At 41.3% G+C, this 27,664-nt stretch overlaps 1 protein-coding gene across 2 annotated transcripts in view; it reads right to left on the bottom strand.

Moving 5' to 3' along the window:
- The window catches only part of sorl1 (sortilin-related receptor, L(DLR class) A repeats containing), a 102,410-nt gene extending 75,086 nt beyond the window's left edge, over window positions 1-27,324 (bottom strand). For both annotated transcript variants that reach the window (XM_073491798.1, XM_073491806.1), the window contains exons 1-5: window positions 27,004-27,324; window positions 9,345-9,461; window positions 7,425-7,559; window positions 1,226-1,387; window positions 8-75 (exon numbers count right to left, since the gene is read on the bottom strand). In XM_073491798.1, coding sequence (XP_073347899.1) covers window positions 8-75; window positions 1,226-1,387; window positions 7,425-7,559; window positions 9,345-9,461; window positions 27,004-27,324 — 803 coding nt within the window. The remainder of the gene's footprint in view (window positions 1-7; window positions 76-1,225; window positions 1,388-7,424; window positions 7,560-9,344; window positions 9,462-27,003) is intronic.
- Between the last annotated feature and the right edge of the window lie 340 nt (window positions 27,325-27,664).

Below are 27,664 nucleotides of genomic sequence, written 5' to 3'. Positions count from 1 at the left end.
GTCTTACCAAAAGTAGGTCTTCACGTGCTCTTGGATCAACACCCATGTCTCCCCAAAGTCGTCTGATTTCCACAGCTACAGCAGGGGAGAAAGAGGGTGTGAGGAGGGGGGAGGGGGGGCGTGTGGGGTGGGGGAGAGGGGGATGGTGCACTGTAAAAATGTAGGTCAAGCTCATTCCTTCATTTTGGCTCTTACACATGTGACAAGGAGAATGCTGGAGAACCGTTTGGCACTATTGTGCTCAAACTCAAGACAAGGAAACCAAAAACAGTTTGATGCACAAACCTCAGCAACCATTAGTTTCTTCTCTGTGCCACCAGATACTGTACATAAAGTACTACAATGGTCCATAAAGTGATGGAAATTTGATAGAATCTCAAGAGGTACAACAACACTGCAATGAAAATCATATGGAAATAAAGTCATTTTATGATTGTATGTACAGTAGGGTCCAGAGTCTGACACCACGAATAAAAATACTTCTATTTTGCATTTCTTTAGAATGTAATTCTATTTTGTTCATTACAAAATACACAAATTATATCATCTTAACAATCCGAGTGCAAAAAGCAATACCCCTTTTGCTTTAATGACAGCATGCACTCAACCTGGTATGGACTCACAAGTTAATGTAAAACCTGATGACTCACGTTATCCCAGCATGATTTGTATTGTACCGTGTTGCAAAAAGCTTCTTGTGATGTCGATATTAGAAACCTTAAGTCTTGCTTGATCTTCAGAAAATGAGCCCAAGCACATCTCAAAGCTTTGACAGAACTACTTGAAGACCAAAGAAGACCAAGGAGTCCTGACTGTCATGGACTGTCCTCCACAGTCACCTGACCTCGACCTCATTCAACATTTATGGGGGCACTTGAAGAAGGAGAAAGCCAAGCACTCTGTGACATCACAAGAAGCTTTGTGGAACACTGTCAGAGCGTGCTGGATAACATTAGTCAGCAGGTTTTACTAACTTGTGGAGTCCATGCCAACATTAAAGCAAAAGGGGGACAACCAAATACTAAGAAAAAAGTATTACATTCAAAATAAATGCAAAATAGAAGTATTTTAACTATTGTTTATTTAAGAATATGACTCGCCAAAAATTTCGGCTATACAAAGAAATCTGTTGGTAGAAAAACTCGAAGCCTCTCTTTCTACAAGAAGTGACGAAAGAAGAGAAGGGCAGCACAACCATCATACTGCAGGTAGAGCTGGTCTTTACCTGTTTGTTTGGGTGAGAGCTGTCGTAGCCGAGCACCAGGTTGGATCTTCTGCTGTGGAGCAGCAGGTCTGTCGGCTTGAAGGGCAGGGAGAAGCCCTGGACGCTCTTACAGAAGTCAAAGGTGTTCCACAGGTAGTTGTGGGTGGAGTCTACAAACAGGTACTGAAGAAAAAGAAAATACAGACTTAAGCACAACAACAACGTGTAACACGTTTCCTTGATGCATTTTAAAACATTAATATACTGTAATTTTTAAGCTAGTTTCACACATTTACAAAAAAATGTACTTCGAATAGGATAGCAGACATTTATAGTCTCCAATATTCAGCGCTCCAGAAATACATGTATTCCCCAGCCCCATTACAAAGTTTGATTATGTAACTGTACTTTGCTAATCCCACTTTTCCCAGCTCACTTTGATGTGCAGTGTCGCTGTATTCCCAATAACGCCTCAATTCTGTGTAAGCAGGGCACAGCATAGCAGAAATCACAAGTCACTGAAGCAAATGTTTGTCAGGTGCTTCAGTGATATCCGAGTGCAGTGTTGCGGTGGAAAGTCGAGGTGCCATATCACTAATGTACAGTCGTGCTTTGCTAATTCAGTCCCACTGGGAACAGAGGCTGTTCAAGTGTTCAGAGGAGTGCAGTATACTGAAAATATTTTTTTACGTTATTTACTGTAGCTGCTAAACTAAAAGCTGACGTAGGTGCACAAGATTGACCATGCGCTGAGGGCGTAAATAACATGTTTCCAAATCAATCTGTGATCTTGGCACTACTGGAGATTTGGATTAAACCAGACGAGCTGTGCAGCATTTGATGTTTTTTTGGTTGTTTTTCTGTTTTGAAAGAAGTCTCCAGCTACTTCAGTTGTTAAGCAGAATGCTGCAACACTGTTTTGCTGTGAAGCTCCAGAAATGTTTTGTGGACTACGAGACTTCACCTGACTTGCATGGGGGGAGGAAATGATGACTGGATTTACATTATTGGGTGAGTTTTCAACTGTTCTCAAATACACTGATTGAACCAATTTAATAGTTTCTCTGCATTGAAGCTAAATTTAGTGTAAGCTCCTGAGATTTCTTTGTCTCTATTCATTCTTATGCAGTTCTTGTTTACTGACTACTTTGGTATGATTGCACTTTTGGCACAAACTGGAATCAGCAGGGCCCTGGAGTTGACCTGGACTTACTACAAAGTGCACAATAATTCTGTTACAAGAGTTTTGTCTGATTAGTTTTGAAACTATTGCGCAACTGGATGCATTTCACATCACATGTCTTGGCTCTGACTCTCTTGACTGATCCAAAGAATCTGTCAGATTAGATTATAGAAGTTAGACTATCATTGATCTGAAAACGCGTGCAGGCGATTGTGTACATCTAGTTTCATACTCATTCAAAGCACGGGAAACATGTTCAGACATTAGAAGAATGTAGTCTGGATCATCTTTCAACACAGCTAAGAGGCCTGTTAAGGTGTCATAACCTCTGACTCTTTACTCAAACGTTACTCTTTACTAAAGTTTTACGATACGATACGATACAGTATACTTCATGCCAGCGAACACAGTGAAGCAGGGTACAAAATTTACTTTTTGTCCACAGGCTACATGGAGAATGAATATTCAAATTTTACCAACCATTTGTGGTCTAAAGGTACATGTATACGACCCGAACCATCACAGTACGGATGCCACTGTTCGGTGTATGCAGTCGTACAAAGAATGTGCACAAAGACGACACTATTACTGACTATACACTATGGTGAGTTCAAATGAGACACCAGAGCAAGAAGACCAGCCTGCTTCTTTCAAATCAGCTGTGTGAGAAAAGTTCGGAGAGCGAGTGGTGGATTGACCAAGAACTAGCAAATTAGACGGCAGACCCAGATGTGTCTGGAACGTCAGGTCAATTTTATTCATAGTGCCATTTACAAGAAAAGTTATCTCATGACACTTATCAGTTGGAGCAGGTTTAGGCCATACTCTTTAATCAATACATTTACAGAGACTTATCATCTCGTCCCCGCTGTTTCTCAGCAGCCTGTGGATGTGGAAGACGACAGGGCTGAAGACATTACTGAAGCAATGTCAGTAATGAATCACTGTTTACTGCTTAATGCACTACAGGCTGGAACAAACTATAACGTTCACTACTGTCAGATAAAATAAGTACATTTAATTTAATTTATCTGAAATTAATCAATAGAAACCCAGACTGCAAGAATGCATTTGGGATTTTTTTGTTGTTTTTCTCCAGCTGTACCGAATCATGACCCCAAAACTGAGGTACGTGCCGAACCCTGACTTACTGCTATACTCCTACCAGCCACTCAATAGATTAGCAGTTTTTTTGGCTGGTGAGTGAAACAAATCTTGCATATTTTACCAACATCTGGCAGGGGGCTGGTAATAATTTTGAATCCTGCAGTGAAGCTTTGTTCAGCCGATTATGGCACTGCTGGTGCTTTCTGATATTACGCAGAAACACAGAAGAGATCCTGCTCTTTTCCTCAGCCTAACCTATATTTGTCCAGTACTATCGCTTCATCTCTGTCTCCTTCCCGTTATCCAAAGGCCCCCTTCTTCACTGTACTCCATCTGGTGCTGAACCCACCTGAGCCAGACAAATGACCCCTTGACACTCTGTCAGCCCTGTGAATCATCCTCCTGTGTGCATCCTCTACATGCAGGGACTTGGCTTTCATGTTCACTGCTGCGTTTACTGCTTTTCTGGTACACAGCAACAAATTGGTAAAAATATGAAATCCTGTATGCAATGATGAGACAGCAACGTGATGAAACACTTCATTATTATTATCATTCATTACCTATGAGGTACATTTAAAAGAGATGAGGCCACCTTTATCCTTATAATTATTATTAACACATTTGCCTTCAGACTTGTTGGACAACGTGTCATACAAACTGGTTTGTTCAAGCATACCCTAAACTTTACAACACTCTAAGTGAGAATGTTTCCATTTCTATTGATCAACCTTGTATGTCTCAAGAACTTAATGGGAGTTCAGTCCAACTGTGCCAACTTTAATTGCTTCTTTTCGAAAGGTGTGGGACCTGAGGCTCAGAGTGCACGTGTTCAAAGGAAAACCAAAGCCATGAAGTGCAAACGTCATAGACCTCTGAACGTGGTAGGTATGTGTTGTGAAACAGACGGTATTAAAAAAGAATCATATTTCTCAGTACGAAGCAGCAGAGACATCCATTAAAGTAAAAAGCAAGTGCTCAGTAGTAAGAAAGTTATGGTTTATCGCATATTTTGGCTTCACTGGTTTGGACCTCGTTATCAGATTCAATGGGGTCTTGAAACTGATTTGGACTCCATTATAGGCCTGCACGATATGAGGAAAATCTGCGATGTGCGATAACACTGTTCAATATTGCGATGACGATATAACTTGCGATAAATAAACAAATATTGAAGTTTGCATATTATTAACTATACAGTTAACAATAGTGTTTCCGCATTAATAGGTACACTGCTAACATAGACCCCAAACATTGAATAGCCAATGCCCACTGAATAAAGAATGAAATAAATTATTTCGAACATGCTTTTATTGAACAAACTGCACATGAATACCCAACCAATTAAGCAGAACATTAATTTAAATAAGACATTATAACTATATGAAATAAAAGTTTAATTTCCCCTGCTCCCTTTAAACTATTTTCTTGCAAACTCAACCAAAACATCTCTTACCATGCAGAGTTGAAATGAATAAAAAATCCAGGGGGAAACAACTTAAATAATTAAATAAATATAAATTAAACATGGCACTTTAAATGAACTGTAATATCTCTCATCACAATCATCAAGGCCCTAGACTCTGCCTAACAAGGTGCAGAGATCTGTAGTATGAGGGACAAAACTGAAATAGAGTAGGGCCAGCCCACTAAATCAAGAGAAAATAAAATCAGGAAAAAATATCTACCCGTTAGGGCAAGTTACAACCTTTGTTATTCCCTTAACACAAGTTCTTGGCCAAGAAAACCAGCATGTTAACTTTGTTAGGTTTCAGACGTGTACGGTGACATGTTACCACATTCCCAGACATGCTGATGTGCTCACAGTACCTGTCTTTGTAACACGTTGTAACAGTCAGTTATTTAATGTAGCGGCACTAGGTGGCGCCTCCTTTTGTTTAGTGGGTAATGTAACCTGTACGATGAAGAAGAGCAGGTGAACTTCCGCTCCTCATGAGAAAGGATAACGCTAACAGAGCGAAGACTTCCCTTTTTATTTTGTGAAGTGTTGGTAGAAGAACCTCGGCCTGTGTTCATTTGCATGTATGCCTGTAACATTAGTGCCGTAGAGACCTGGCATGGTATGGTCAGTGTTATGAATAAAAGTGCCGTGCGGAAACCCCCACATGTTGCCTGCCGTCTCTTGAGTAACCGGAGCAACCGCACTAAAGTGGACCATCACCTTCCCCTTCACCAGCCCACGTTACACCGTCGTCTCTCCTGAATCCAAAATAAGTTCATATAGCAGAAGTGCTGTTTCTTTTCACCACAAGGCCTTCGTCGACCATTTTCATCGCTTTTTTCTCCTCCCTCAGCCATCATAACCTGGCAATCACCACCAAACTGATGCCGATTAATTTTGTCAGGGTAGCTAACGGCTACCTGGGGCTTCATCTGATTGGCCCTTGTATCCAGGGCTCTGTCTGATAGGCTAAATGTTGGCATGCTCACGGTGCATGCATGGCGCATGTAAACAAAATGATTTTTCTTATTCATCGCGTGTCAGGCAGTCTTTTGCGATGTGTTTATCGCACATGTTCATATCGCGATGACGATGAAAATTCGATTTATCGGGCAGCCCTACTCCATTATTATCTTCACTATATTAATGCTAGCTATTAGGACTATTGATCATACACTAAATATCATTACATTCTTATCAATGTGTAGGCATTACTGGAACTGAACTAGGTTTCATCTTCAGCTCCACTGATGTGTGGTGTGCCACAAGGGTCTATTTTCGGTCCATTTTGTTTTGCCTATATACACCAATCAGGCATAACATTATGACCACCTGCCTAATATTGTGAAGGTTCCCCTTGTGCAACCATAACAGCTCTGACCTGTCAAGACATGGACTTAAGACCTCTGAGGGTGTCCTGGGGTGTCTGGCACCAGGGCATTTTATAGTGGATCCTCTGGGTCCTGTATGTTGAGGGGTGGGGCCTCCATGGATCAGACCTGCTCCAGCACGTCTTACAGATGCTCGATCAGATTGAGATCTGGGGAATTTGGAGGCCCGGTCAACACCTTGGGCCCTTTATTGTGTTCCTCGAGCTGTTCCTGAGCAGTGTTTGCGGTGTGTCAGGGCACATTGTCCTGCTGTGGGGCCACTGCCATCGGGTAGTGTTGTTGTGATGAGGGGGTGTACTTGGTCCACAACAGTGTTTGGATGGGTGGTGCGTGTTAAGTGGCATTCACCTGAATGCCAGCACTCAAGCTTTCCCAGCAGAACATCGCATTGTGATGAGATGATCAATATTATTCACATCACCTGTCAGTGGTTTTAATGTTGTGGCTGATCGGTGTATGCTTCCAGTAGAAACATTTTAAGTCATTTTAATGGGGTCTGGTATCACTGCTTTAAGAAAGGCGCACGACCAAAAGTTAAAAGTGTATGTCAGAGCAAACCAGATCCAGGAAGTCAAAACACCACCAAAGACCTTTCACAGATCTCCAAGACGAGGAAGAGATCGCAGAAGAAGAAGTAAAATAACAGTCAAAATCCTTAAAAATAAACAGTACCCAGGAGCATAATCACTTCCATCACTGTAAAATGGAAAAAGTGGGAAACACTTTTGAGACACTTCCGAGTTTGTCCAAGACACATTTTTGCTTAGTTACGGAGCCAGAGACATTACCAAGAACCCAGTGGGAACTCAGAGGATTCAAACGATACTTTTCTATTTATAACACATTTGATTTGCCCCCTCAACCCCACTGTACACTACTGTACCTGCTGTTAGATGTGTTGTTGTTACATGCAATAGATAGCTGATCATTTCAGACAACTGTACATTTCACCTCATTTTCATAACCTCAGCTTGAGCAGTGCACTTCCTTATTGCCCAGGAGCTGTTAACTTTGTTTTAAAAAGCATGCGACCATATCGCACACCTTAGTCTGTAAGAAATACTGACTGTGACTCACCCTCCTGTTGTCTGCAGGGCTGTGGTAGAACTGGGAGATGACCTGCTTGCTGCCGTCCTTGGCCTTGACCACTGAAAGCTGAAACTTTTCCGAAACGAGTGTGAAAGTGGTTCCATAGTCATAGGACACATAGACCTGGAGACATAGAATGTAGATTAGAGTTGAACAATCAATACTTTTCATTTCAAAATGTGCTGCATGATTAGAATGATTAGAATTTAAGATGGCAAGCGCTACTAGAGGGAATAAACTCCACCAGTTAACTTTAAACAGCTATAAAACAGAGGTGTCAACAGAATTGTTAGATGTCAGAAACATTTTTATTATAACTGGTCAACTATGAAACCTGGCATAATCACCTCTTGTTTAACAGACCACAAATACAGGCCTGTTGTTTGATTCATAGAAAATTATCACAATTTCTAAAATCCCCCCAATAAACCCTAATGTAGATTTTAGTCCATTATTTGGTCTGGGGAAAAAAGTACTCTGATATTACTCCTTACCAAATTGAAATCATTCCATTAATCTGTAATTAACTAACAGGCTTAAGTATCCCCTGGACTACATCCATCAGGACACAATTAAACATTTAAAAATGTCTTTTTTTGGAAAGCACATCTGGCTCTCGAGTTATGGATGTCTAGGTGAGATGAGGTATAATATAAAAAATGTAAGTTTATAGTGCAATGAGAACTAATGACAAGCGTTATTCTCTAACCTTTCCATGGTTTGGCTGTTACTTTGCCCAAAATTTTAAATCTGATATATTCTAGTTGGTGTTGTCTATCTCTTACAAGATGGATGATTACTTATTTTATTGATCAATACTGGTCAAACATTGGACTTTTATAAGTCTATGTCTTTTATACTTGTATATATGTCTGGAAAATACGGATATTGTGAAACATTTTTCCATCAGACAAAATACAGCTGGAGTAGTGGATGTAACGATATCAAAAACTCGCAGTATGATATCATCACGATATATAGTCCATGGTACAATATTTATCACAACATTAAAAAAAAGAAAAAAAGAAAAAGATGACTTGAACAATGTCCTTTATGTGTACAGCATTTATTATTTGTATAAAATGTGTTGAGGTTCTTCTGCTTTCCTTCTATAGTAAAATCAAAGTAGTCTTGCCATGACCTACACATGTAAAAAGTAGCAATGAATTGTCTTTGGCAACGAATGACTATGTACAATTACTAAACAATACAGCAGCCAGCAGCCAGCAGCAACCCCTCCCTCCCTGTGTATGTACAGTGGGACTACCAGAGCACCCAGGGGTTGTGACAAGAGAACAGACACTCGGCCACGGGTCCCACCGATCTCCCTCTCTTTTGTCCAGCAGATGAGCTACAACAATCTCTGTCAGTGTCACTGACACGGTATTAATTCCTAACTGTATGTTCAGTGGTAGTCAGGTGTTTAGGGGTTGACCTTGTGTATTTCTCGTGGTTGGTTTGTAAAAACGAACAGCTAGCAGTGGAGTTAATATAGCGGATAGCGAGCCACAGTGTCTCTTGGCTCGTAAGGTGAAGCAGATAGTAGGGGTGGCGGAGCAGCGTCAGCCTGCCCTGCGGACAGCCAGCCTGCTTGCTCCACCTAATGAGCACAGAGTCACTCTGGCAGTAAAAAGCGCCCCTGGAGAATGGCTGAAGAGGTTACTACATCAAACATCGCTGAAAATAGACATATGTGGCTCAACAATCACCGGAAACATGAGATACATGTTAGACACACACACACACACACACACAGCTGATTTATGGAGGCTATTTAGTGATTATTGAAAAGGGACATGCCGTGAAGAATATGTGAGGTTATGTGAGGTTATAACTATCAAAGGTCATGGATGAGCTGGTTTTGGCTTTCTATCTCTCTTATGCATGGACAAGTTGAGGTGTACTTACAGAGCTGGTTTTGGGCCCAGTGGCTCCTGCACTGTCCCGGGCCAAGGCTACGATGACATTGCTCTTTTCTCCAGCCCAGTGGACCACCATCTGGTTGTGAGAGTCGTTCAGGTTGGCCTGTAGGAAAAAACAGGTTGGACTCAAGTTGCAACTCATGGAAGAGGCAAGAAGACACAGAATATCTCTTCAGACGAGGGTTGGACCAATGTAACAACCAAATACTGGGTTGGTAATACTGATCTGGATAAAATAAAACCGCTTTAAGCTAGCACACTGGTCTAGATCAGCAAAACCAGAAACCTACCCAAGCAGACTTCAGAGTAATGCAAGCTAAAATCCAACTTATCTATAGAGATATTGGGCCACTGCAGAGCAACAGAAAAAGACTAAATAAAAATGTAGCAAATGGAGTGATTATTGTAATAAACCTTCTTTCAACTGTAATTATTATTATTTTCTCTCAGAAATCGGTATCTCCTTGGTGTTTTGTTCTTAATTGTGTACTTAATTTGTCAAAATCACAAGTTTTATTTATTTTCTGCCATAATATTACTACAAATCCAGTGCACACACTGACAGTAATCAGCTGGCATTCTTACGTTTCTGTGACTCGACTTGAATTTCGCACATGCTCCGTTACTTCGTGTTGTCATTTGAATCACTGACTAACATACAGAGTGCTAATGTTACAGCACTACCACTGCAGAGAGATTTCACAGTCTGGTAATTTGCCAAAGCCTCAACGGGTCATGTGACAGAGAGACAGCCAACACTAGCCAGACCCTGTCCTCTCTACAATTCAGGATGAACACAGCAGTGAGGGCCAGAGCTGCTAATAAGTCTGTCAGCAGGTGTCTGAATAACATGAGCAACAAGTAACATCTAGTTAGGAATCAGTGCTAATGCTAGCAAGCTTGGCTAACTAATTTCCACTTTCCGAGTGGAAGGTAGTTCGGTTGCTTGCTAGCCGTTTGCTGTCGTAAAGGAACAGATGTCTGTAATGTTAATGGTAAACCCTTGTGCTTTTTTAAAAATAAGAGAAAACTGTATTTGTAGGATATATAGGGCTTGGTTGTGCGAGAGGCTACAGTGCACATGGGCAACTGAGAGTGCCTCTCCAAGCAACAGCAACAGTTTACCATGATATATATTGTTAGTGATATTAATTACAAACCACCGATCAGTGTTAAGATGAAGCCGCTAATGAAGAAAAACCAGATGTGAATTGTTACCCATTCTTATTATCACTGTGAATTTGTTCAGGCTGAGGAAGGGGAACAGGTAAAACAAATCAGCTGATCTGCTGACAGTACAAGAATAGATGAAGACATCTCATCAGCTCAACATCAGCTCATGTATGACTTACGTCTTCACAGTAAAACCACAACCATAAAGCTTGGAAATCTGTAATGATAAAGACACGTGATCAAGCTCATTTCACTTCTTTCAGTTTTGAAACTAGAGACGTACTGACTGTCTTTCTTTAATGGCTCAAGTGTCAAACTAAAGCTATGCACAGAGATAAAGAACAACGGCACTCAAGGAGCTGAACCACCCTTCCAAGCTTCATGACAACTCTTCAAGGTATGCAAACAAACAAGGCTGTGACCTGACACAACCTCATGCAGTAGAGCCTGTCAGAGCAGTTTCAACAACAGTACAAAACACACTGGGTGTATAGTCTCAACAGTTTAATGAGCAACAAGGTAACGCTGCACTGGTAAATCATTTTACATAAAAAATCATCCATATGAATATCTGTAATGTAAAAGGTGTCGCTCATATGACAAACTCAAGGATAAAAACGATAACACAACTCTGCAGTTTTGCTCAATACTAAAGACAATTTTATCATCTGTTCTGGTTTTCTGGCCCATAGATTTTACTCTCATTAACCATGTTTAAGACCCAGCAGGCAACTGGGAAAAGCTCTGATAGCCCACAGGAAGTTATCTTCCAAACACACCCCACAGCAAAGTTACGACCAGCTTAAACATGGTTAAATACAGCTGAAAGAAGAGTGTAGGTTGGATTTATGTTTATTAAGTGAACAGAAACACAACTCCAAATGACTGCTAATGTTGCTCCATGTCTGCTGGGTGTATGAATAAGTTGCTAACATGCTAGTGTTCATTTGGTGATGGTGTAATTTCGTGTGGTGTCCAAAGTAATCTATCACTGCAGCTTTTGATGAAGGTTTGATATTAAAGAATGCAGTTTCATGTCAGTACAATTTCTACCTTCTGTGGATAGGGCAGATGTTTTTTTTTATTTTTTCTGATTGTCAAAAACTCCAGTAAAAAGACAAAAACAAACAATGTGTTATTCTGGGTTCAGACTACATGATTAGAACCAGACCAGACAGAAGTAGGACGTTGTAAAAACAAAATATATGCGATGGGCATAACGACTGATCGTTTTATCCTGTGTAGTATATCATAGTGGACAGAGCTCAAAATTAGCACCATCTACTACAAGCCCAAATGCTGGTAAAATATGCAAGTGGCTGGTAATTTTGCTTCATACCCCAGCCAACAAAACAATGGTAATATATTGAGTGGCTGCTAAAATCCGAACATTCACTAGCCATTTGGCCAGTGGACAAGAACAGTTCCTTTTTCATGACATCTGGTATGCCTTACGATGCCCAGATGGAAAGACTAACATGTTCAGATTTTTTCCAAACATTGACCAATAGGAGTACAGAACACTATTCTGTCCACAACTCTAATATGAAGAAACAAAGAGGAATGATGTTGTTGGTGCCGCAGGGTGGAGTTGTGAAACAGAGGAACGGTCACAGTCATTTCTTTCTTCTGTTTTTAAACTTTTCCAAACGCAGTAATACGAACTAAATTAGACGCTGTTGTTTGTTTACATTCTGTGACTGTAAGCTTTGATCGGTCAACTCAAGGACCAACATGTAGGGGAGTCACAGCAAGTGTTTATGACACAGTGACCATCTGAAGAGACAAAAACATTGTACAGTCTGAGCTACCCGTCTCTCAATACTTCTCGAGCCTCTCTGTGTCACCAAGACCGAGCTCATTCATCGCTAACGAGGGTGCAAACTTTCAGAAAAGAGTCAGACAAAAACGCAGGGAACTATTTTTCATCAAACAGTGCGTTTGCTGGGAACTATTTTCAGCTGTGGATGAACATACATTTGCTGCACTGGTGAGTTTGTGCAGCAGCAGGCCGGTGTATGTTCGACTGAGTCAGGGCAAACTACAGTGTGTGTTCATGGTAATGAAGGAACACCCTGTGCAGCAGTGTGGCTCATTGATGTGTTTAATGGTTTTTGGACAACAATGGAGCTGTACAGCAGAGAGAAACGAGCTACATAGACTGCATTTGTTACAAGGATCAATTTATTGTTGGTTTTGGTCTTTTTATGAGATTAGACAAAAAACACACAACATTGACAGACTTTTCCTTTTACCATATAACCTTTGTGATAAAGGTGTAATAGTGTGTGCATATGTTTAGGTACGTCATGTCTACTTCCATGTACAGGGTGGGTAATGTAATGTTCGCTGCATCACATACTAATTCCATTCTCAGTGCTCTTCCCATAGGGCACAAAGATCAATGAAAAGAAATAGGCTATTTCATCTTTTTCATTGTCACTGCCTCACCATCAGTGCTGCTTTCCTTCCCTTATCTTTTATTGATGATCCTGTGAGGGGGCAAGCCTCTGAAAAGGCTCTTTTTTTCCCTCCAAAGGCTTTTTCTGCACTTTCCTAGTGGCTCACACCGTGAAGTAAACAACAAATATATCTGTTGCCCCTGTCAGCTGTGAGCAGACACAACCCTCGACCCACTTCTGATTTGTAACGTCAACTCACACAACAATGATGGCGATGCTAAAACGCTGGCATTGCGATAGCATGAGGAAATGGAGCTTGATAAAATATTCAGCCTGAAACATTTTAGCAGTTAAGAAGAGACACTGGCAGTGCAGCGAGCGTCGCCGGGCCCGTTATGTTGTTAACATCAAGGACTGAATTCAACATTCTGCAACACTCAACAACAATACAAGGAGGGATACATGGAAGAAAAAGCAGAGACGCCAATATCACCACCCACAGAGGCCTCAAAAATCTATAAAGCAATGCAGCAACAACACATATTGTCTTTTAGTTAGGGGGATGGGTAAGTCTACATATGTATCATAAAATAGCATGAGACATAAGAGATTGACGTATAAGAGATATGTCCTTGTTCATGACACTGAAGTCATTTCCAGAAAACAGCAAAGCCAACTTCCTGCAGGACTAGACTGTGTGTCGCCAACAAGACACCAGTTTAACCTTTTACTCAAGTAACTTCCAACAAAGGGACGAGTATGAGCAGCTGTCATGATGCCAGCCTCCCTGATACACAACTTGTTTTTCCATCAACTTGCTTTGGTCATCAGCCTCCTGCTCCTCCTCTTCTCCATCTTCCTCAGTCTGCCTCCCTCAGGGCCGCCTCAGTAAAACCAGGGCTGTCTCTCAGGCCGGGGTGTTTCAGCAGTAAATCTCTGCATTTTCGGGCTCATTGGCTGCGGTGCGAGCGGGCCAAAAGGGTGCCAGCGGCTCCACGGACTGACACAGCTGAATCTAGAGAACGATGATGACTGTGAGATAGAAACTATTTGCCAGGTTGCAGCAAATTGCAGCATTAGAGTTAACGCTGCAAGGGACAATACGGATATCATCGCTGCCCTGTTCATAGGTGGTGGATCAAAATGGAGGCAGCACCAATAAAATGGGCTATCGACACCATAATGAGGAGCATTTGCAAACCATAACAGCTCCCTGTTATCTTCTTATGCAACACAGCACCTTTGTTAGTTCCATATACTGCTACTATAAGCCTGCAGAGCATAGACTTTGGTGTTTGGCTCATAATTTAAGCCTCACAGCTCTCCTTCAGGCTCCACTGATGGACCTTCCTCACACAAGCACACAAGACTACACCAGAGCTTTACAAACATGTTCATGTCATGGATGCCCAGACAGTTGCCTATTAGACCAACAGCAGCCATTTTCCTTCCATTCTGATCAAACGACCTCCACTTGAAACTTGAAAATGAACAGTGCACTGTGTAAGTACATCATTATTGATACCTCCCACATTTACAGTGGCAATGCCTGTCTCTCTGAACAGGAGATCCAACAATGAACACTTTAAAATTGGCTGCAAAACAGCACTGAACTCTTTAGCTGACTGCTCATTATTCCAATCTACGTGACTACATATCTTTTTAAAGTGAAAACCCTTCAGATGTCATCCTGGTAGATTTGATTACACCTGTGGTTACTGGTTTTACTCCACAACTCCCACAGTTCTGTTCAAAATCACCGAAATGAAAGCAAACACACCTTGGTCAGCTCATCTGTCAGAAATGCAACAAAAGACCATCCTGTACCTGTGTAGCCACACAAACTTTAAACTGACAGACAATTCATCGCCTTGTGTGGTTTTAAACCATGAAAGTCAATCATTTGAACTATAGCCAATGCAAACATCCATCAGCGACATTTCTCCTGTGCCTGCATCACGATAAAAGTCATTTGTGGTTTTGCATGTTGAACTCTTGCAGGAGGAAATGTCGCATCAGTCCTGATTCAACTGCAGGTGAGCTACTGGCACACAGCAACACTGAAGCTCCTTTTTTCTAATTGTTGGTTTCCTGTGAATCTCTTGTGGATGTGTCGGTATCTTGAATCCTGCACAAGAATGGTGGATTCCTCCACTAACAATAAGAACTAAGACATTGGGAGGAAGTTACTAAATGTAATAAAGAGAAATACCAATACTAATATATAATTTTGCAGATACTGGCCCATCACAGACATATCAGTATCGGCATGTACTATATGTTGTCCAATATGCACCGATAAGAAACCCTGTCCTACTCTTGTAACCAGAAGCAGAAGTAACATAATAGTAACATCTGGAAAGAGACAACTCTGAAGGATTAAGGACATAGGATGAAGCAGCTGTGTCAGAGCCAAGCGTCTGTCTGAAAATAACGCACACCTTCAGGCTAACAAGAATTCAGTATTGGTCATGGTATAATTCCTATTTAGCATATTGCATATGTGTTGTTTTCTTTCTCCATTTCCCCTCACAGTGCATTGCAACATGGCGGATAGTCCAGAGGTGGCTCTATAAGTGGCAGAGAGGTGTTCCTTATCTGCTCCCGTACATCAATCTCTGTGACAGCTTTGTGGTCACTTGGGGAGTTGGGGGTTAGAGGGAGGGGGGTGGAGTAAAGCGCATCGAAGACAACCAACAAGGCTACTGCACTGCCATGGTATCTGTGTTTCTGTCTCACACTCACATACATAATGCATTCTGTCTCACCAAAAGCTATCTTGTGCACACCCTTCATACCTGACAGAGCTGACAGGACTCTGTAAACCCAGCAAACGAGTCGGGAAGTGGCACAGGGGAGGGATTTCACTCTTTTTGTGATGGGTCACTCTTCAGCCAGACCTTGAGAGCCGACAGTCTGGAACAGTGAGTTTATCGCCATCTTAATAGTTCCCCATTCCCTCTCTGGTGGGGAAGCGAGATTAATATCTGCACTGCCACATCCTGCTCACATATTTAATAGAACACAAACAACTACGTGGCAAAAGCCCAAAGTTACATAAATTGGTACATATACACCAAGAATCAAATTTTAGTTGAGAAATAAGACAATAAAAAAGGTAGACTCCACTATATGTATCGATCAATGTAAAATGTATCTAAAGCATGATGCAGAGACAAATTCCAAACCAATGTTTGACTAATATTTTCTATTTAATAAATTTACGTTGATGGTGTTATAAATTTTGGACCAAGAGGCATCTGATCTGGATGGATTATTGCCAAAACTGCATTTCAGAGATTGATTTGTAAATGCATTCACGATACTTCACTGAGTAAGCATTAAAATCCAATAACATTGTCGGATGAAGAGTTTAAAAAGGTCAAAACTTTCATTACAATGGAGTACATCACATAGAGCTGGGTATCACTACAGACCTCCTCATTCTATACAAGCTGATTGGTTCTATATTAACTCAGTTAGGGATATTACAGTAACAAATACCGCTTTTGTTTAGATATGAAAAAAATTCTGAGAGAACCAATGTTATAAATTGTACACTATACTAACCTGGTGCATTATCAAAATAAATATTAATGTTTACATTAACAATCAAATTCATTGGTTTCAGAGATGTGTGGTTAAACTCTGCCTATGGAGAATCTAATTTAGCATCTAATTATTAAAAATAAAAAATAAGACATTTTCCTGTATTAAACAACCTGCCCTAGACAGCTGTGTCAAAGATTGGAGGTGTTATATGCTAGTAGTGGCTAGTATAGCCTGGAGCCATTAGCCTTTGGTACAGGAGTCGGCTACAAAGGTTGGGTAAGCTCACTTCTTTCGAATCCCACATTCTATACACTATATATAATATTAGAAACATCTCTGTGAATAATACAATATACCCCAAACAAAACTGATATTTATATAACCTTGATAAAAGGAGGATTTATTGTTCGCATGTCGGATCAGACTGCTCTGGCTTTAGTTACGTAAGTGTAGCTAAATGTTTTGTCAACTGAGTGTTGATGACAAAAAAGAACAAATGCCACAAAATCAATTTAAGGAGGCAAAAAACATAAAAATAAATCAAATTAAATTTAAAAAAATGTTTTTCAACAAAAACATAATTCAAAGCAAAATGTGAGTTTCTTAAAAAAGTGAAGAAATACAAAACAGTCCTGCAATCCTTCCAGTGACAATTTCCAACTTCTACTCTCCAACCAACTGGCTGGCTCAGAAGGGGCCTCATGAAGACCTTCTTGTCCGTCCTTGAAAAAGATTTTTTGGTCAGCACAGGTGAGACGGGTAAAACAGGCACCTGTGTTAAGGCCCACTGAGTCCCTAAATAGAGGGCAATTTGGAAATAGCCACAATGACTCTCAGACACCATGCATCCCATAAATAAACAATAATTGAAAATGTAAGGCATTTTATCACTCTGTCCAGCTCGACTAATTCCTATGATGAGCCAACTCATCTTATAGCTTGTACCATTATAACATTCTCGTCCTTGCTAACGTGTCTGTAAGGCAATCAGTGGTGTGAATTTTTTAGTTAACTAGCACTTTAGCATGTCTACCAAGATGCTAGGAAGAGCAATCTTCCCAAGTGTGTAGATGACCAGACAGGGACACTGAAAATATCAATTTAGAAGTCTCTCTTCTGGTTAATGATTACTTTTTCCTTAAAATAATACAGAAGACATCTCATTAACAAAGCACAGCTTTAGTCAAAAAATAACTAATTAAGTTGAACTTAAAAGTGATTAATAGAGGTGCCAAGTTAGGCAGGAGCAGCTGAAGCAAGTGCAGGTAACGAGGACCTCATTAACAAGAGAGCCTCTGATGAGCTCCTGGGCTCTGCTAATGGTTTTTCTTTGCTGTATTAGCTTTAAATAGGACTGTACATTGGTGTTGAATGGGTATGTATCCATCAAGTCAGCAAAAGATTTTTTCTCTGCCATGTCACCACCATGCACACAGAACTCACATTATACACAGAGCTGATGAAATTCAGGGAAAGGAACAAAAAAATACTCTGAAATCCAACTTCAAACACGACGCATGTGTTCTGATGGAACTTTAGTTTATCAGTCAAAGAGCTGATGAAGAGCAGGTGTGGGCTTTAACGCTCGGGTAACTGAAGGAAATTAGATGTGTGTGCTCCTAACAGAATTGAAATTAAGAACAAGAGAAGGAAATTAATCCTTTGGCTGTCAGGCATCAGGCTTCTTACATTTGTAATAATTATTTATTTGTCATTTTTAATATCTCTCATTATTCATCCCCTTTAATTTATTTTGTTCCCTGTTTATTAACAATGAAATGATTCTATCATTTTTAGACTGTCTGAGAACAGATAAAAAGGTCAATACAGTCAATGTAAGGTCAATAATGTTGAGATGAGACTGTTTGACTAGTTGGTACACCATGTTTGACCTCATCTCCAAGTGCCAGTCCTATGTCCACAGCTACGTGTCCGCTCTGGAGACAAGTCTGGCTGCATCATCATTCTGCTACAGGGGGAAAAAATGCTCTGACTTTCTGGATTTCTTTAAACCAATCACAATCGTCTTTGGTGGCGTAAACCAAGGATGAAGCGACACTGTCCCTGCAAAATGGTGCAAGGGTGAAACTTGTTATTCTGTATGTAGAGAGACAAACCTTGAAATTTAAATACATAACAAACAAAAAGAGGAAACAGCTGCTAGCTTCTTTAGATTTGTACCGTTAGCTCACTTTTTTCTTAAATTTAAGAAACTGTGGTGAAGAACTGTAACTGGCAAGCTACCCACCCTACCCAGCAAAAAAACAAAACACTAGTCAGTCACAAAAGCTCTCTGAGTCAGTTAGCTTGCTAACTGTCAATTAGGAACCTGACACACCAAACATCAGAGAACTCGTGACAACCAAGGCTGACTGTTGCACCAAATCACACCACCTATGTCTTGACCAAAAAGCTGCACTTGAACAGACCACAAAAACCACAGGAAACAGCTTGTAGCTTGTACGTTCTGAGCCTGCATGAGAGGAAATGCCTCTCCGTACCAAGCAATCATAAAACAAATCTTTATCTTATCTTTAAAATCAAGTGCCAAAAAAAAAAGTGTTTTCAATCACTTCAAATGGCACTGTGTTGTCCCTACATGCTTACATGTGAATTTGTGTCACATCCCAAGCAGTCGAGCGAGGCTTTTCCTTTCACTAACAAGCCATTACATGCAACTGGCTGCATTCCTTATTTGTGCTCAGATCCAAATAAAAAGCCTCTGGTCTTGTCTAGCTGCAGGGTTTTTAAAACTGTCTGACAACAGTTGAAAGCCTTATTAATGTATATTGATTATTTGGGGTGAAACCAATGCCATTTGGACATTTTCAACTGCAGTGTTTCATATTCACAAAGCATATTCATCAGCATTAGAAAGTGTTCACAAAAGCATGACCAGGCATAGATGTGATGCAGCCTCTCCGCGTTAGTCATCCAGACCAGACAAGTGCAGGTCAGACAGGTCTCATCAGAGGATTAGCAGTGGAAGTGAAACTTACACCACCGACACAGTTAAACAAACTGAAGAAAATGCTGCTAACCCAATCTATTACAATAAGCTAGAAACTAATTCCCTCAGTAGGTGTTGGCACATGTACAGTCTGTGTTATTTCCCATCATCCATCTGGAAGAGGAGCTCAGTGTGTTGGAGTTATTCCATAACACAGCTCCTTTCAAGTCTTTGCATCTCCCAGCCTTAAAATTGTCTTTTTCTTCCACAAAGAAAATGTGATCCTTCCACGTGTTGTCAGGCAGCTTCTGCTGTCTTTACACAATTGTGTGGAACAAAAATTCAAAGATTTTTGTGTTAGCATCAAGAAAATGACACTTCATTTGATTACAAGGGATTTCTTTGCAGCCCAGGTTTCACAGCAGATACAGAAACCACTCTTTTGCTATCTGCTGCATTCCTCTCTTTTCTTCCAACCCTTCTGGCACTTTGATATCCGACTGGTAGCGTGGAGGAGTTGGGCTCTGTGTCTGGTACTACCAAGGAGTGGAACGGAGCAACAATACGCTTGGGCATTTAGCCTACACTCTCTCCCTCCACCCTCTTCCCCCCTCAGCTCTGAGCTTTCCATTTTTCTACTGTGGGGGGAAGAGTGGGGGGTGGGGGCATCGTGGCCAGGAGAGCATCGGCGGCAGAGCCAGTCTCAAACAATGACATCATCTCTGCAGGACTGGCAGGCAATGAGGGCTCACTGCACGCTCTCCAGTTTGCATGTGTAAGTTAGCCTGTGCTGTTAGCTAGCAGTGTATTTCTGGCAACAGGGAGGAGGCACAATTGAGCCACTGTCCTCACAATGTGACAGTGGGACATCCCCGTTTGGGTTCTTTTCAGGTTAGCCTTCACTAATAGAAAGGAAGTTGTTGACAAAAGTGAGACAACAAAAAAGACTTGAAAGGTTTAGAAGAGGCAGGAAAACTGGTGATCAATTTGTGTAGATGAAACTGAATGTTTACATGGCTCTAATAATGCAAGGCTGGTTACTGTGTAGAATAGAATGATAAATATCATATTGAAGGTATTTAAGGCTGAATGACAAGTGGGCTAAAGTTGTACCATACCAAGAAAGCTCTGCTTGAAACATCTTGACAGCAGCTGCACAAACTCAACCAGAGAAAAACTAATGAAGATGTTTTCATACTGGAGCTAAGTGCTGTTACACACTCACACACACACACAATCGGTTTTAGTGCCTCCAGCCCGAGCTCAGGGAGCCAAGAGTGAGAGTCAGTGATGAATTTTAAGGAGGCTTTGAGAATCTGAATCGGCACGCAAGTGTTAAGGGTAAAGACGTGTGGCATGAAGCTGTGCGGGAGTGTGTCAGCAGGAGTGTGTGGTGGTTTGAGGATGCAGCTCGTGGGAGACTGATGCTGCTGTAAACACTGCTGTGAACACTGCTCCAACTCTGGGTGACTCTCTGTCATTCAGTTGGATTTTAAATGCGCGCACACACCTCTCTCACACAGGTGGTCGTCTGTTGAGATGACTTTTTCTGTTTTTGGGTCAAAGTTGCCTATTTAACTTAATGCTGTGCTAATTACAACCCACCTCATCCATATTGTCTATTTAGCTCGATGTTTGGCTGACTGCTGCGCCTAAACATGATGAAACTATTTATACAGTCAGTCAAACATTTGACTAGGAGTAAAGATGATGGTGTTGATGAGATGTTGATGAGATGTTGATGATCCATTCAGAACAGTATGTAATTCATAGCTCAGACATTCTACAGAATTACATTCTCCAACTCCATCCCCCCACTCCATGAAACCACTATCAAACCGCCCGGCTGTCAGGCTGGCCGTTCCCTGGAGCCAACAGCAGCGCACTGGCAGGACTAACAAACCGAGATGTCCGAAAATCACTACGTTTGGCTAATAGACACTAAGAGTCTTCACTTGGTTTACTTTCATTGGCAACTGTGACAATGAGTCTCAAGCTGAGTATTTTTGTCCGCTTCCTGGGATGATTGGTAGTTGATCTGTAGGTTTTGTATTGAGCACTGCCTGTCTTCTTGTCAAAGGTCTGAGAGTGTTTTCTATTTAAGTATCTAGTTATTGTTATGGACTTCCCATTTCTTTAGATTGTTTGTCCTCAGACAAATGTAGTTGAGCCCTACCATAGGCTATGACTTTGGGTGTATTCAGTTGTGTAACTGAAACTGAGCGTGCTTGTCATCACAGAAATAGATCATAAGAAAGATGTTTATTGTAACTTTGGCAATATATGCTTCCCTCCTTTGAATCCACAGCTGTGGTCGCTCACCGAAGCAGCTCCAGTCTCTTTATATGTCTGTGGCACAGTAGGCTTCAGTGTTGAAAGGATATAGAGTGGTGTAGTCTGTAGTCCTAAAACCCAGAAATCAGTTAGCATTTGTGAACTTCCAGTTCCCTCGTTTCGCGGTCAGTGGGTTTGTTCAAATGGTTTTCAGTTAAATGTGTGAATTAAGGTGTGTGGTTACCACAGACCGAAGATATTTACACGTTGTGTTCTACGACATAAAATCCATCATTAAATGCCCCACAGTTTAATTATAAAGCTCTTCCATGTGTTAAAAACGGTTAGCGGTTGCTAACAAGTGTCTGAATGAGACTACAGACATTAAACGTCATCACAGCCAACACGGAGACTCATCTACTCACTAGTCCGTCTTTACAGGCCCACTTTAGTTACAAACTGTTCTAACTCTGACTTTACAATTTGTACATTGGTCAATTTATAGAAAACCTGTATAGTAACTGTGTAGTAAGACCACAATGTAGTCTCTTTATAGATGTTACCTTTGTACTTCTAGTGATTTAAATTAAGCCCCGAAAATCACAAAAGTGGTGTTCATCTGTGAAGATTATCTTGCTGAACAAAACATGTAAGTATCATAAACTTGTGATTGTCACAGAGATTATATTCAGCGATATTCCAAAAGCCAAGTCAAAAATCCTGTGTAAGAAGTGGCTCTAACAGTGAATTAAAAAAAAAATGACTCCACTGTCAGAATTTGATCCTTCTGGGTCCAGTAAAATTTGGAAAGTCCAGAAGAGCTATAAATAATTGTATTTCCATTCAAGCTAGCGGGGGGCTAAACTGGAAGTTAGCTGGCTCAGCTGCTGGATGTCTTTGGTACACATGTTGTATGGGCCCCACAGTGTGGAAGATCCCGGTAATTTTATACCCAGGAGGTCGTCCTTTTTGGCTTCGTGCGTCACTCCAAAGTAGAGCATTTCTGAAGAAATTTTTACCTAAACTATGAGCAATGACATTTTAAGTTGCCTGGATGTTCCTGAAGGTGATAATATGTTGTGTTTTCAACTTACTCCATTGCCTCCAGGTGGCCAAAAAATCTGTTTGCCTCTTTGGAGCTTCATTGTATGTTCAACTATGCTGACTGCAAAGGTTGTCTTACACTGTTCAAAATGTAAAATGCATAATTTAATCTGAAGAGTTTTCACAAGCAAAGAGTCTCCAAGTGTTTGAAACTGCATGTGGTCACAGGTTAACCCTAACCCTAACCCTCTCTCTATGTGATGCTGCTACATTACATAACATACGCAAAACAGACATTAATTAAATGTGAACTTGTGTTGCTGGAGTGAAATGTTCCTGGACATGGAGATAAAAATAGAAAAATATCTCCGAACAAACCACAACATATATTTGAAATTCTTGCACACTCACGGTTTTGCTTCTTACTGTTTATTTACACTCCACAGTAGTGCGAGCACATGATGATTAAGAGAGGTAATTGTAGCATCAGGAGACCAGAAATAGCAGTGACACTGTCTACGAACAACAACAACAGCTGGTGAACGAACTACAGATAGGAGGATTTAAAGCCGTTTTATCTTGTCATTAGGATGCTCCTCTCCCATAGCCACCAGTCTTATGTTTCCAAACAGCTGACTATATAACACTGACACAGAGACAGAATATACAGCCGAGTAATTAAAAGGTTAATTCATTTAACACAACCAAGCACGTTATACTTGGAGGCAGGAGCAAGACAATGGTTTTCAATCTGCGACACGTTCTTTCTTTCAGTTTGGTGTTGATTTAACTATAAAGTTCATTTGTTTGTCAATTAAAAGAATAAAAAGATCTTATGTAGGGGTGGGTATCCTGGTTTCATTACCACCACTGGTGCTCATCTGATGAGTTGGTTGATTTTTATTATACTACATATCGAACTGGCCGCTTTTATATCTCCCAGCTGAAACTACAGTGGGCCATCAGACTATCACCTCTTCAGGTACAAAGTTGTATTGAGACAGGACGGGCCGGGGCTAGCTGGTTAGCATACTAATTTCAGTAGACATCTCTGCAACACAGATCATAGATATCTTTGACAGAACTTAAACACTGTTTCTTCACACTCTGTTCATAATGTTAGCTCATTTTGTTGAATGTTTTAGACGAAAATTCTGGCAATATCTTATAAATTGCCCCTATTAAATACATGTAGACTTTTTTCATCCTATTCTGAATATTCATTGAAGCCACCATCAAACCTCAAGCCAATTCAGTTACCCACAGATTAGGTCAATGGATGCATAATTAAGTATTCAAACTGTACCCCACTCAGACACTCTCTAATTACAGCGCCTGCTCAAGCTTCTTAACAAGTCCAGTCATACCACACTACAAGCCAACAGGGACAACAGGCTGAAGGGAAAAAAAAAACACTTGACAAGCTCAGCATTTAATAAGAACCTCCGCCGGTCGCATCTTTCACAGGCAACGAAACCTGATCCTGATGTGACTCTCTGGAGGCTATTTGTCCTGTCTGCTGTGTTTGGACTGCGGGTGTCACCAGACAAGAGAGCGGTAGTCAGCATGAGACAGCAGGCTGATGACGAATGATGGAGAGAAACACTTCCCTCTGCTCACCTCTTCTCCTCTACCAAGCTAATTCAGTGTTTGTCAACCACTGACGCCCACTCATACAATGAATAACACCCACACTGTTGTTTTCTTGTCTGACCGATCCGGATTTTTCTTCTTCCTCTTTTGCATAAAGGTTATTTTCACCTGCTTTCACATTCGTTTTGTGGCCCTTGGGTGGATTCACAGGATACAGGTGACGTTGTCCCTAACCAACAGCAAGTTAATGACAACATGATGGCTTCATCACAAAAAGGGTTTGGTCTGAAAACAGAATAGATCTATGGGAAACTTTATGTGTTTTTTAATTTGGGAGAAAGGTAAACACAATGCAGTAAAGGGAGACTGAGAGACAAATCAAATCATCAGACAAATCAAGTGGGAATAATGCAACTAACCCTGAAGAGACACTTAAAGCTGTACCACCCTGCTATTAAAGTCACAGTGGGTTAGCTAACTATAAGTCCTAATGTTAATTAAGTATAAATTCGCTAAGGTTAATGTAGTGTTACTGGCAGTTGGCTAGGTCAACTTGAGGCAAATTTGCTAGCAAGCCACATTGGTTTAGCCTGAGTGGAAGCCAGTTTTTCTCTCAAAATAAAGGTTTCAGCTTGCTGTAACCAAGTAATGAATGAATAAGCCTGGCTTCCATTCAAACGCTGGCTGGGTTAATGGGTTAGCTAACATCAGTTCAAGGGCTTGACAATGACGTTCTAATTTGTCCGGAACGAGTAACTGTTTAGCTCAGACCAGTGAAATGCGTCATCATGTGCTGTCCTGTTGTTCGAGTGATCAAACTGTCCGACATGTTTGAAAAGAAACCTGCAAACCTGGAGCTGCTGATTATGCGGAGGATTATTGGCCTAACTGAATCACTGTAGCTTAAAGACAGAAAACATTTTGACTAAAATGTAATTATCTTTCATCGACTAAAACTGGACTGAAACTATGAAGGATAAAAATTAGTTAATGTGACCAAAACTACTAAGTATTTTCTTCTAAAGACTAAGACTGCAACTAAAATAGCTGCATAACTTAACACTGGTTTGAGAAGCTGGATCCAGTGAATTTGGGTCAATTATACTTGACTCGTGATCAAATGGTTATCAAAGTTGTTCGATCTGCAAGTCAGCTAATTATTTCAGCTCTGCTTGTAACATTTGTGGAACAGCTGTAACATGTGATGAACCGTCAGATACGTTTCCTCTTTACAGTTCCAGTTAATTTGTGTTTATGGCGGTTTCCAGACCAGTTCAGTCTAAGTTTCACAATGACGCTGCCCTTCCTTTCACCATCATTTCTCCACCTGGAGAAGCCAGGCAATTCCCGGGCAATCATGTTTCATTCAGACTGTTACAGTTTGTTCTGAGATGCTTCATTACACATCTTCCATGGCGGTGTTGTCAGAGTGTGTTCAATAGCTATAATACAGTGCCAGAGGCCAGGAGAGTGCAACACCCTGTGCAAGACGTCGGACTACTGGATGAAATGTCTCTGTAATGAATGACAATAGCACCAGTGCCAATAACCAGACAGCAACACTGGACTATAACTATGACAAAGGGCATGGACTGCCCGAAAAACCAATGTAATTACTTCCAATCAAGTGCATTTCTGTAAGAGTAAAATATTATCAAACGTGGCTGATTTAGGACAGAGTCTGGACAGACAATGGCAGCAGCTGCCCGGCTGGTGCAAAGGTACAAATCAGGAGGACAATACTGTCTTTCAAACAAGGCTGTGTTGTCTGTTTAGATAAAACTCCAAACCAAACCCTGTTTAAAATATTGCTATTTTATCTGACCTTGCATGACTGAATTGTTGGACACTTACTGTATACATTTCCAAAACTGTTATGTCTTTTCCTACTTGGGTTTTTTACCTATTTAAACAAACAGAACTGAAATTGTGATTCAATAACTACAGGCTGTCATTATATGACAATAAAGCTGTTTGATAGCCGCTGTCTGTGGCTGTGTTCCAGCAGGTGTGTAACTACAGTATTCACAGCCTTATTTTGAATCAAGTTAGAGCTGCTTTACAGTTCTGGGGTCCTCATCATCAAACTTTTCTCATTTCATTTCAGTACGACATCATCTTGAGGCAGAGGGTGAAGGAAACAACAGCATGTTTGTCACCTAGCATTAGCACCGCTGTGCTCTCGGCGCTCTTCAACGGAGAGCCGCCGCTACAGGAGCATTGTTTCCGCACAAACACACCGACAACAAGACCGAACCCGTCTGCAGAGTCACCAGGGTTTACTGGTAACTTCGGCGTGAATTTAACCTACGTAGTGACTAGTCATGGCTTACTTGTGCTCGGTGAGCTGTAACGTCCCACAGATACCCTGAGAGAGCACCAGGTGAACCGAGCGCCTCAGAGCCGTGTTCTGCTCTGTTCACCGGCTGTGCTGCTTCGAGGTTAAACGGGTCACTCTGCGACCCTGTCTCCCCACACACCGGTGAACACAAGCACGGCTGCTTCATCATAACATGTAAGAAATGATGTGACTTAGAAAACAACACTGGGGCTTGCGTAATTTCTTCAAGACATGCTTGCCAGCTAAGGGCAGTCTGAGGTGATGCACAGTATTCAAACAGAAGAGAGTGGTACCGCTCATCCGAGCACTACATTACCTGTCCGTACACCTTTGGCATGGCCGATTCACCGGTGCTCCGGCGGCGTCGATGCTGCGGGTAGGCGCCGGAGTCCGACCCGCCTTCAGCGGCGCTACGAGCGGCCAGAGGCAGCGCCGGAGCCGCGGCGCCTCCTCCATCTCCGTCTGCCAAATCCTCGTTTGCTTCTATTGTGAAAAATCCTCTGTTTTGCGGCAGAATGTAACGCTGCTGCGGCTGAAGACGAAGAGTCGACGAATTTATTCCAACAACCCAGAGGACTAATAAATATAAGGCGCACAGAGCGGAGGACTGCATCTTGCCTGCCTGAGATATCGCCATGTTTGTGTATGTTTGGCTTTTGCATTAGGTAAGACTGAAGAGCTCCTTCTACCGGCAGTGATGCCTCTGATGCTGCATTCACAAGCCAGGGGAATGTCGGGAAGGACCGGACTTGTCAGTTCAAAACATGCCTACACACAAAGGCAGTCAACAAGCCTCAGATGCTCCACTATGTGTTGTTTCTATTAGGAGACAAAAGTACGAGAGAAAGGCCACACAAATAAACATGAAATTAATAAAGAAGATACGGAAACGATATGATTGACGAATATTTGGCGTTATTATGTGAAAACATGGGAAATAGCCGTCTCTTTGGATAATCACTATGATTTAATGTATT

The sequence above is a fragment of the Pagrus major genome, chromosome 2 (genome assembly GCF_040436345.1).
Source record: "Pagrus major chromosome 2, Pma_NU_1.0".
Classification (NCBI taxonomy): domain Eukaryota; kingdom Metazoa; phylum Chordata; class Actinopteri; order Spariformes; family Sparidae; genus Pagrus; species Pagrus major.
Note: the sequence above shows the minus strand (reverse complement) of the source record. Positions and strands in the feature narration are given on the sequence as shown.